The 11,896-nt window shown below is 35.8% G+C and overlaps 1 protein-coding gene across 1 annotated transcript; it reads left to right on the top strand.

Annotated features, from left to right (window-relative positions):
• Positions 1-405: 405 nt before the first annotated feature.
• Positions 406-10,520, top strand: lin7c (lin-7 homolog C (C. elegans)). Its single transcript, XM_061742179.1, has 5 exons — positions 406-596; positions 2,661-2,779; positions 2,890-2,961; positions 3,897-4,106; positions 5,176-10,520. The coding sequence occupies exons 1-5, from the start codon at positions 560-562 to the stop codon at positions 5,341-5,343; spliced, it is 606 nt and encodes a 201-aa protein (XP_061598163.1). The 5' UTR covers positions 406-559; the 3' UTR covers positions 5,344-10,520.
• The last annotated feature ends 1,376 nt before the right edge of the window (positions 10,521-11,896 follow it).

Genomic DNA, 11,896 nt, shown 5'->3' with positions numbered 1-11,896 from the left:
AAGCTTGTATTAACCTTGATTATATTCCACTAGTTTTCTTATGGTTCGCCAGACAAACGAACACGAATCTTTCACTACTTCATGTCTCCTCTTCCCTGTATTTGGCAAAAATAATTTCTTTGTATTTGCTTTTTAATCTGTAGATGGTTGGACTGTTCCATAGCCTCACTCCACTGTTTGAAATGCACATTTTTTTGCTTGCAGTTCTACATGACTGTAATTTAAAACGAATTGGTTCCCTTAATTCATATCTGCCCTGTCTTTCCTGAAACATTTGCTGTATTAATACATGAATACAAATGGATAAAGATGCAGACGCCGTATATAATTAAATCGAAAAGCCCGCTGTTGTTGACAAAGTCGATGGGTTTTGGTTTTTACAGTGTTCACGTGAACGCATCATGACACTGGCAGCTAGCCTAGCCGAGCTAACGTTGCTAATCTGGTTTATCGCCTCAGTTAAGCCCGCGGGACGATAGTCGGGGCTACCAAATTCACTGCTTTTCACTCCCTTTGAGCGTAATAATTATCTGAGAACCAACGACCCTTCGTTTCCACCATGGCATCACTCGGGGAGCCCGTGCGACTGGAGAGAGGTGACGTTAATTAGCCGCCTAGCTGCGTTTGTTGTGATACGGGCTAGCGCGGCTAGCATCGGCTACACAAATCTGGGCTCATTTTCTCTGATTATTCTCACGCTCAGGCGGACTACCTCCTTAATGAGGACTTTCGATCTTAAATTTAGCATATTTGTGACATGTTTTTGGTTATTTTATTGTGTTTGCTTGTTAGCTGAGTGGCTGATGACAGCAGGTCGTGATTGGAGTTTAATGAAGGAAAATATCTCTTAACAGGACATGTGTCACGAAACTAAAGTATTTTACTCTATTTCTGGGCGTGTTCGTCCTCGCTCCACTAAAATAAGCAGATGTGTTTTATCTACTTCTACATTACAAAATAAGTCACCATATTTGTGATTAAAGTTGCCAGCTGATCATTAACAGCTGATCATTAACAGCCACAGCAACTACCTAGACTCGTAAATCAGATGGACAAATGTAAAACCTATACAGAAAAATGATAATTGTATATATTTTCCCATTAAAACTATGCCCTGTGTCATATGATACAACAAAACGCAAATTTGCTAGTTAATTAAAGTGTTAATACGATTATTTTCCAGGACCACAATACTGTGTAAAGTTAATCCATAGCTTTAATTAACACGTATGATACCCTGGGCATCAGCAGAGGAGTGTTAAATTTATAAGAAATCATCTACTTAATTGAATGAATGAATGAATGAATGAATTTTTTATTTCAAACATGTATATGAAAAATAATAAAAATAAACAGTAACATCTTCATATACACATATGTTCCAAAAAAGGAGTAGGAAGACGTATACACTTTTTCTTAGTTCCTACCCCTTTTATAACTATGAATTTACATTATTGTTATTATTATATCTACACAATTACAATATAAATATAGTCTATATAAATACTATGTAAACATGTCTGTTACTACATAATTATCCATATAAGTATATAGAAAATATAAATATTACATACTTATTATATCAATATATAGAAAATACAAATATATAAATCTATATACATATACCCTATATAAACTACATAAATATCCCTATAAATATATATATATGCTACATACCTAATAAATATATAACATATATTACATAATTATAACTATCCCTCTCAACATATAATATATACTACATAAATCCACATAAATATCTAAACATATCTTAAGCAAATATAATATACCTTTTTCCATATTTTATTTGTTTCTCACACTCCTCGTTAACCCCTTTCCTCCTCCATATACCTGTTTATAAATCATTTTTTGTATCTCTTTTTAAACAGATTTATGTTAGTACTTTGTTTCATTTCCTGCTCCAAACTGTTCCACAGAGTCACTCCACAATTTCCTCACAAAATTGACTTTGTTCCGATTGTCAAACCATTACTGGGCCATAAACTCCTGAAACTTCAAATGCTGTTTAAAAAACGTTGACTTAAGAATTTACTTAATGCAATCCTTGGTAATATATGCTTTATTTACGTTGTAGGACTTAATAAATATGTATGTTTTTTGTCTACTTGTTTTGTTTTTATTTGTTTTTAATAGGCATATTAACTTCAAGCTGAAATATTTATAAAACTGATAATCCTTTAAATGTATTAATTTATTTTCATCCAAAGTAGTTGGAGCATTTTTTGAAATGTTATGTAAACCAATAAGTAGAGTATTTTGCAAGCAACATCTTGACCATTATATACGTTTTGATCTTCCAGGGCAACAGAGGGTGCTGTTGTACATAAAACTGTTGTGCAGCTCAATTGCACTGTCAGAAAATTTAGTAAACTTAAAATGACTTCATTATAAACCAGGAAAAAAAAATTATATTTTTATTGCCAAATGTGTTTTGAGCCATCAGGAAAATTCTGAACAATTTTAGTGCGGTTAATACAAGGTCAGTCTTGGATTAATATAAAACAACTCAATTGGCTTGTATTTGTTGACACTGATTACTGACATTCACGCACAGAAAAATTATTGCTGTTTTGAATTTTCTGCACTGGCAGATATGGATTCCAAAGGTTTGATGGTGGTGTATTTTTTTCTGTTGACAGATATCAACCGTGCAATTGAACTGCTTGATAAACTCCAGAGGACAGGGGAGGTGCCTCCTCAGAAGCTTCAGGCGCTGCAGAGGGTCTTGCAGAGTGAATTCTGTAATGCTGTCAGAGAAGTGAGGCATTTAAAAAAAAAAAACTTAGTTGCAGGATGGAAGTTTGTCCACTTTACTGGTATTTGATTTGATTTTGTTCAGTTTGTTTATTTTGTGTTCTTTCTTTTCAGGTTTATGAGCATGTGTATGAAACTGTGGATATAACCAGCAGTCCTGAGGTCAGGGCCAACGCCACAGCTAAGGTAAACCAAAATCAGTTACTTTCTGAGGCTGGCTTCCCATCAATGACATGGGGTGTGCGTTGCATGTGTAATATTGATACTACAGACTTAATGTACAATATTATTAATACTGCATCCATGCATCACGGCTGTATGTGTGTACTCACTATGGGAACCTTTCTGTTTGTGGTTCAGTTGCCTACACAATCTTTTTTTGAAAATAACCTTTGCTTTTTCTAATGGTAATAAATGCATAGATTTTGCTTCATATGAATTGAAAAGTGAAGACAAAAGAAATGACCAAATTGTAATTTGAGACTTGGAAATTCAGAAAAAAATATTGTCCAAACTGTAAATATATTCTTTATATTGGCTTCACACATATTGGCTACACACTAAAACTGCAATTGAATGTGTCTTGTTGTTGATAAAGGTCAATATCATGTCAAATATTTTGACTGTATTTTTCTGAAAACCACTGCCGTCATTTTTAATTCATGGGTGTAAAAATAAACACCACAACGAAACTCTTGAGAGAAAGCACCTGCAATACAGTTGAGACATGTGTAATGCAGCCATTGTGGATCCATGACACATGCATCATTTATAGTTACTTATTCCTATAAGTCATGGGGAAGTGCTGGAGCTTATCCCAGTTGTCCTCGAGTGAAAAGCAAGGGTACACCCTGGACAAGTTGCCACGTATAGACAGCCAGTCACACATGCTCACGCTCATGGACAGTTTAGTATCACCATTTAGCCTAACAGGCATGTTTTTGGACTGTGAGAGGAGTTCAGACTATACAGAAAAATCCTGCCACTGACCAAATATTTTCTTTCATATGAATTTCAGATGTTTTGTTCAATAAAGGTTTTTCTATCACATTTTTCTTGAACAGTTCACAACATTCGTTGATTGCAATAAAAGGCTGAAGACATGGTTTGCTTGTTTATAGGCTACAGTGGCAGCTTTTGCAGCAAGTGAAGGACACTCACATCCACGAGTTGTGGAGCTGCCGAAGACGGAAGAAGGCCTGGGCTTCAATATAATGGGTGGAAAGGAGCAGAACTCGCCTATTTACATCTCAAGGATCATCCCAGGAGGCATCGCCGACCGCCATGGAGGCCTGAAAAGAGGCGATCAGCTTCTCTCTGTTAACGGGGTGGTACGTTCAATTAAAGAATCATAACTTACACAAGCGCGGTTACTTTGATGCTTGACTCACACCTCTGTTTCAGTCTCTGCCCTTTTTGTTTGTAATTTATACGTCCGTGTACATCTTTATCTATAACATCCTGGACAGAAGATAAATTATATTTAGTTTGGATGTTAACACACTATCAGTTTTGAGAAAAAAAATGGAAGTTAATTCAGTTGTTAGTAGCCACAGACCACCCAGAAGAAGCCATCAATATCTTGTTTAAGCAAGGTCTTCCATTAGTGGACATCCAGTCCTTGATGTCCCTAAGACCTGCCTGAAGTTTAAGATCTGTTTCATCTGGCTTCATAGACAAATAGAGCTGCGTATCATCAGCATAGCAATGACGGTTTATGCCGTGATTCTGCATTCAACGAGATTGGCCCTAGCATTGAACCCTGCAGAAAACCATAGCAGACCCTCGTCTGTTCTGAAGAAACCTCGTGTACATGAACACACTGGAATCTGTCAGATAGATATGATATAAACCAACCTAGAACTGTCCTTTTAATCCCAACCACATTCTCTAATCTGTGCAGTAAAATAAACATAAGTAAATAAACAAGAAGTCCAAGATTAAGCGTTTAAATTGAAAACAAAGTATTAGTTTCTGGTTCTTAACTGTCTAAAAAATGTGTTTTCAAGGGATCAACACTGAGTTACAAAGCACAGACTTTCTCCAAATATTTGAGCGTTCAAAAATGTGTCATATATTTTTTCCTTGTTTTCACATTCTCAATATACAGTACAATTTTAAATCAGAAATGTTACAACACTGCAAATTGAAATAGTGCATTAATAATACACACGTCTGCTTTTTCTTATTATTCAGTATTTTATATTTGAGTCACATTTATATTGGAGGAGTTTTCACTTCTGTACCAGTTGAAAAAACAACAAAACAATGTCTCTGTTCCTTCAAGGTTAATGCATAACTTTTTGATCTTAACAGCTGCTTTGTATCATTATATAATAACTCGAGATTCTTAGTCATGTCCCTTACTGAAGGTATTCTGTTGTTTTCCTCGTCTCCCAGAGTGTTGAAGGTGAACATCATGAGAAAGCTGTGGAACTCCTCAAAGCAGCTCAGGGCACAGTGAAGCTGGTAGTGAGGTACACCCCCAAAGTCCTTGAGGAAATGGAATCACGCTTTGAGAAAATGAGGTCAGCGAAGCGCCGGCAACAGAACAACTATCCTCAGTAGGATATTTTTTATTTTTTTTTTTTTTTCTCTCCATGTTGATGCCCAGCTTCCATGTCTCTCCTCCTCTAGCTTTCTGACCATCTGTTCTGGTCTCTCCCTCTCATCTCTTTGCCCTCCCAATTATAAAAGATATAATTAATTTTATTTGTAGATCTTCGTCATACATGATGTATTGTTCTCCACCTCTGTAGCATTTTTGATATTTGCCATTGTTACTGTACCAGACACTAAACTCTAGATGAACACTACAATGATGACGATTGTCAGTGAGAGTCACACCATGTGCATTATTTCTGAATTGACAATTTGAATGCAACTTTGAATACTTTTGAGAAAAACTGTATGACTCCTTTGACAGGAAAGGTAGTGTGTGAGTGTGTGTGTGTGGGGGGGTGGGGTAGTTATTTTTTGTTATTAAATCACAGCCACTATCAAGTGCCTCAGGGCAAACACATTTATCTTATGTACTGTCAACTAATCTTGTTTTTTCTTTTGGTTATTTAAAGTTTAGTATTGGTGATTCAATCTTTGTGACTGAAAATACAACATACTTTGAGTTTATTAGTCTAAAACTATTTTTATTTGGTATAAAACCCTTAAACTGCAGAAACTTCAAAAGATGCAGTTTAATTATTATTGCTTGTCTACAGGCATGTCCAGAATAGAGAAGTTTGGAGGACATGACAACATTTTATATCAGTTAAAAGAAGATCAGATGTTGAATAACTGTAACCACTGTACGGTCACTTGGAAACAGAAAACATGTAAATTTGAAGGTTTTTCCTCTGGGCTAAGTTTTTAAGTTTTCTAAGCCCAGCACCGACTTTATGTGATGTAATGGGGTCTCAGTAACTTGTGAAATTACAATGGTGCCACCACATACTGTAGATTCATACATTCAATTTCATGAGAGAAGGAAACCATAGGAAGCACACATTTGGCAGTTAGGACAAACTGTTTTGGTTTCTGATTAACTTGTTATCACTCACAGTTCCACAGGGAAGTTTACATACACTCATAATGGAAGAAAATGTCATGGAAATGTTGGACTTTTAACAAATTCTGAGAATAACTTTTTCCTCAGGGTCAGAATGAATGTACAGTACATCCTAGAAATTGGTGGACAAGTTTTAGAATTTTGTTTTCAATAAATAAAAGGGGAATCCAAAACAGTTCTCTGTACTTTTGTTAGCTTTCAAAGAACGTCAGGCAGCGTTCTTGTTAGATTTTGGACTGCTTAGCTGAATTTGTAGAGTTTAGTTAAACTGGTTGGCATGGGCCTGACTTTGAAAAACTTGCTTTATTTTTATTTATTTATTTTTTATGTCATAGTTGACGTCCTCATTTTTTTGGAGGTACAAAGCTACACTTTTTCATCGAGATCTCTACAGTGATATAGACCTGAACATGACAATGTTCCAGCAGCTCCCACTCTGTGGCAGGCCTGATCAATACAGGATTTAGTCAGATTGGATCTCCTTTCAGGTTTTGACCGAATGATTGTCACCTCTGGATAATTTGTCTGTACACATACTCATTTAGACTCACAATCTTGGGATGGGGAGTTTTTTTTACAAGTGACTATAAGAGGCATTTCTGTCGTGTTTGGATCTGCAACCCTTTTTCTCAGATCTGCTCAGAGGTCATTGACTTTCTCATCGTACTCTGTGTTATTCAATCCAGTGACTGCTCTCAAATAAATATTTTTTTATGTAGGCAAAGAGAAGCTACCAGTTGTAGTCAATCATGGTCGCTAACAAGAAATCAAAAGCCTTGTAAAATTATTATTGAGGTATTTTGGGACTAAGAGCGCCACTGATTTAATTACTTAAGTGGCTGTAAGGGTGTTTCTGACCCTGTGCTGTTTAAAAAACAAAACAAAAGAAAAACAACAAAATAAACCCAGAGGAAATTAAAATACTCACCTTGGAAACCATGCCCATTATGTCTGTATGTAAACCTCAGACTGACACTGTAAATCAGGAACTAATGTATGTTACTTTCTTGCTTAATGTCTGAAATGTGAGATACTAATACATATACCTCATATAATTACCATAAAAACCAAGAGATAAAATGCATGTGCCAGATAAGTCCACCCCTCCTGATCTGAAAGAAAAAAGCAAAGATTAATCAACAATTCTTGACGTTAGGAAAAACCAAGTCTGCAAATATACAGTACCAGTTTACTTGAATGCAGCAGTCAGTGCCGTCTAGTCAAGATTGCACTCAAACGTTTCCTCCATCAGTGACGGGACAGTAAAGGTCAGCGGTTTTCAGCAGTCAAACCAGACTTAGAACAAATGCTTCAAGAATGACTCAGAATTTCTCATTTTTATTTATTATTATTTTTAATTATTATTATTATTATTATTATTATTATCATTACTATTATAATTTTTTTTATTATTATTGTTGTCATAAATATCGATTTAGGAAATGAGTGTAAATCAAGAGAATGTTGTTGCGTTCAAGGGAAACATCAAAGTTTAGTTTTTTTGGATTTCCCAACTAGGCATGCTAACTATCGTACAAACTCATCAGCCAGAAAATGACGTCCTTGACTTCCAAGAACGATTATTATTATTAAGAAATAATTAAATGATTTCATTAAATGCTCTCATACAAGCAAGCCTTCATCTGATGAATATTTGAAAGACTATGACGGTTGCTAAACTGGACACGTTTTAATCAGAATGTCCTTTGACTACCTAAACGTAAATAAATGTGAATATGGCCTTTCGGAGAAAGCTACTTACTTCAGAAACAGAAGAAAGCCTACAGACTTAAATACATTTGAGCAATAATTTAAAGCCTTCTTATCTGTGTGTCAACATGTCTTATTTTCTTCCTGTCACTGACAAATGTCTTTGCAACATTAAATCTAAGTCCGTGCAATGTACTGATTTAAGAAGTTGAAATGAGAATGACAATAATCATTTAATTTCACAATACTGTCAAATGATCAGGTTTGATCTTGCATGTTTTTACGAGGCTAACGTTAAATGGTATAGTTCTCGTTCCCATATAGTTCTCTCATAAGCACTCACGTTTACTTGTACATCACTACACTTTAAAATATTGGATATTTTTGAAGTGCATGTTTAAGTATTTTATTAACAATGATATGATGAGAAAGTGTCTTGTGAAATATTAGTCTTAGACAAACGTATCCATAATGAGTTCAGATCCAACTTGTTCCTCTCACATGCATCACATCAATATAAATAATCTGCAAGTCACAGTTTGCTTGAAACTAACGTATGATCTTAATGTATAACAATATCAGTGCACATCTAGACCTTTCTGTCTTGTTTGGTGAAGAGAAAGGGACTTTTGTTTAGAACATCTCATTATTCATTGTGCGCGACAGCAAAATATCTCCAGAACAAATTGATTTTCAGAGATTAATTCACATTTGATTGTTTTGTTTAGCATGTTGTGAACTGTTTTAGTATACTAAGCCATACTATTTTCCAGTCTGGCATCATTGAGGAACTACAATGGCAATGAAGATTTAATGTACATGATGTAAAAACTAGATTGTGGATAAAATAGCATTAGTCTTCACTGCAGCTCTTTTTTTTCTCCTTTTTTTAATGGCTCTACTGGCCTTTATTAGCAGTAATTAGACAGGAAATGGTGCAGCAAAGGTTTATGGGCCAGGACTCAAACGTGGGGTGGCTGCATGAGGACCGTAGCCTCCGTACATGGCGAGCTTGCTCAGGTGAGCTTTCTGCCGCAGGCTTGAGTTTTGTCATACATATCTGTAGAGATGGGACACTACTTTTTTGGCATCTGGTACCATAATAGATATAGCATAAATACTTGAAAACCGTCTTCTTGCCCAAGGCATCTGAAATTTGATGAGTTAATATATTCTCTGGTGTTTACACCATCTCTTTGTATGCAGCTACCTTGAATGTCAGGTTCAACTGCAAGATTGTTATCACCTGCATCTGTGGAAGTTATTGATAACTTCTATTGAGTTGTAGATTACTTGAATATCGTAAGAAAAACTACAATACAGGCGAATCATGTGGCCCAGTTGTGTTTCATGCTTACACATCAATCCTGCCAAACTGTAAGCTGTGGAAGAAAATGAAAGCTGAACATACACACTTGATGTAAATTGATCATCTATGCAAATAATTTACAAACTGAAAATAATCCATATTTGTGCAAAATTTTAGTACAGTTGGTTATTGAAAAATATAAAATTGTAGCCAGATGTCTAATGTAACATAAGAGGTTTAACACCAATGGATTGTGCTCACACATGCATGACATTGGGAAGCGTGGACAGCGTTTTTCCACATTTAAATTGCCATATGAAACACCACTGAGAAGTTGCAGCGAAGATCTACCCATGGTAATAACCCTGCAATGTGGTTGATGATTGTCAGAAGGCTTGTGGAAACATTTTAAATATTTTTTTAGAGGGATTAAGGCAACCTTTACGCTGACATCAAAGAGGGGTTAGAGACCAACACTTAAGCTAATGGGAGCAGAGTCTGGTGTACATAAAGGTATTTATGTATAGTCTGTCCCTTAATTTTGTCTAATCGATTGATAGCTTGCTTGTTTCACTCCTCACATGCACACGTGTATAGAAAATCAGGAAAAAGTAACAAGTCTTGGTTCTGATGTTGCACAGGCCCAGCTTCCACTGAATGTCACTGATCATTGTCTGATTTGGAAAGCACCCTTCAACTTTTTACCTTGTCTACATATCAGAATGCTCAATAAAATATTTTTTATAATTATTTTCTTTTGATATTTTCCACAGTTTTTATAAGTGATTTTCCTAAAAACAGCATGATTGGTACTTCCATTTTGACTGTGTACCAGGGCCGCCACAGCGTGTCTGAAGAACAGTTCAGACTCAGATGAACTGTCTGAAAGCAGCTCCGCTCCTCTGAGCTCTGAACTGATCTTCTTTTCTTTATAGGACCAAGACCAAACTTGTAAGATTTGTTAAAATTTTGATAATGTTGTGAGATGTTTTAGTTGGTGCTTATTTAATATTAATCCCTGTAGATGGAGTTATCTTATTTTGTGTTGTCTGGTTTGTTATCTCATTTAATGTGTTACATTGATGTGGAAATTAAAATGTTGTGTAGAACATTCAAATAGTAGATACTCAATAAATTGTGCTTACATTTCTGAATTTGAAATGTCTTGTTGCAATATCTTTTATAATATATTTTTTTTATGTCCACAACAACCATCAAAAGGTACAGCCAGGAGAATATGATATATAAGGACAATAAAACTTCTTTTTCCTGCTTAAAAGTAGGTGTTTTAATGAGTGGAAAATTCTATTTTCTGACGGTATTTTAGGTTTTCTTATGTTTGTGAACAAATACTATGACCATGTTGGAAGCCTTTTAGCTGATTTCCACTGAGTAGTGTAGTTTAGTATGATGTTACTTGCTTCCATCATCAAAAGTTGCAAACTGTACCAGGGTTGTCTTGGCATCCTCCATTGGGGTTTTAGTCGACAAAGAATCGTCACTTCTGTGTGACACAGAGATACACATAAGATGCATCATTTTAAAGTTTGTTGTCCAGAACAAAGCTCAGCAGCTTCTTGCTAAGATGAAAGAACACCGCGTGCAGAATGCAATCCACAGTCATTCTTTCTTAACAGAGTTCCTTGATTTTATTGACTCGACCTGACACTAATGAGCAGGTTTGATGTTGCGCCATTATGTATCAAAGGGAGCTACAGCCATTCGACCAACTGTACCGAACTGAGCCTGAACTGCTTAGTGGAAAAGACTTTTTGTTGTTAATAATTATATTAACAAAATAGAAACTATTTTTATCTGCCATGGTTGAAAAGGAGAATGTGTTACCAGTTTAAATAATGATGATTCAGTTACATCAATTAAAGGTAGGAGTAATTAATGTTATTGATAATGCCTGCGTTTGACTGAGATGTGTAGGGAAGAAAACTCACATGCATTCCTGGATTACATACAGGTGGGTTTTTTTTAAGTTTTATTCTAATTGACCTTGATTTTGTTAACTTTTTGAAGCAAACATTGTAGGTAATCAATAATTATTGGTGTTGAGACTACTACTCTCATTAAGCATTTGCTCCATACTATGCATGTAATTAGATTTGGATGTATATGTACTGCATATTATTCTGTGCTGAAATCTGTAGATGGAGCTCAGCAGCAGATCAGGGCTGTTTACCTGGAACCAAGCACTGCACGTGACCAATTCATTAAAACTGGCTCTTCAGGCTACAGCTTGACACCACAACACAGCTGCTGTGTATCACAGTATTGATGCCATCCGTCACATACGCACATGTGTGGATGATTCACTTCCTCATTTCTGGCAACTGAAATCAGTCACACCACGGAGCAAATGCAGCACCAGCAGGGTCCAAGGAAGAAGCATCAGCAGGAGCCAAAGCAGCAGCCGTAAAGGAAGAGGAAGTCTGTTTCTTGTCCACACACATTCATTCTATAAGTCAAGAAAGAGAACATTTATATGAGTTTTCTTTGAGGCAGCACTCCAAAGAAAATATGGGCCT

The sequence above is a fragment of the Cololabis saira genome, chromosome 2 (genome assembly GCF_033807715.1).
Source record: "Cololabis saira isolate AMF1-May2022 chromosome 2, fColSai1.1, whole genome shotgun sequence".
NCBI lineage: Eukaryota > Metazoa > Chordata > Actinopteri > Beloniformes > Belonidae > Cololabis > Cololabis saira.
The sequence above is the reverse complement of the archived record's forward strand: the minus strand, read 5'-3'. Positions and strand labels throughout refer to the sequence as shown.

Coding starts and splice junctions, on each gene's coding strand:
- lin7c (XM_061742179.1), top strand. CDS start 560: ATGGCATCACTCGGGGAGCCCGTGCGACTGGAGAGAG. Junction 597..2,660: donor GCCCGTGCGACTGGAGAGAG/GTGACGTTAATT, acceptor TTCTGTTGACAG/ATATCAACCGTGCAATTGAA. Junction 4,107..5,175: donor TTCTCTCTGTTAACGGGGTG/GTACGTTCAATT, acceptor CTCGTCTCCCAG/AGTGTTGAAGGTGAACATCA.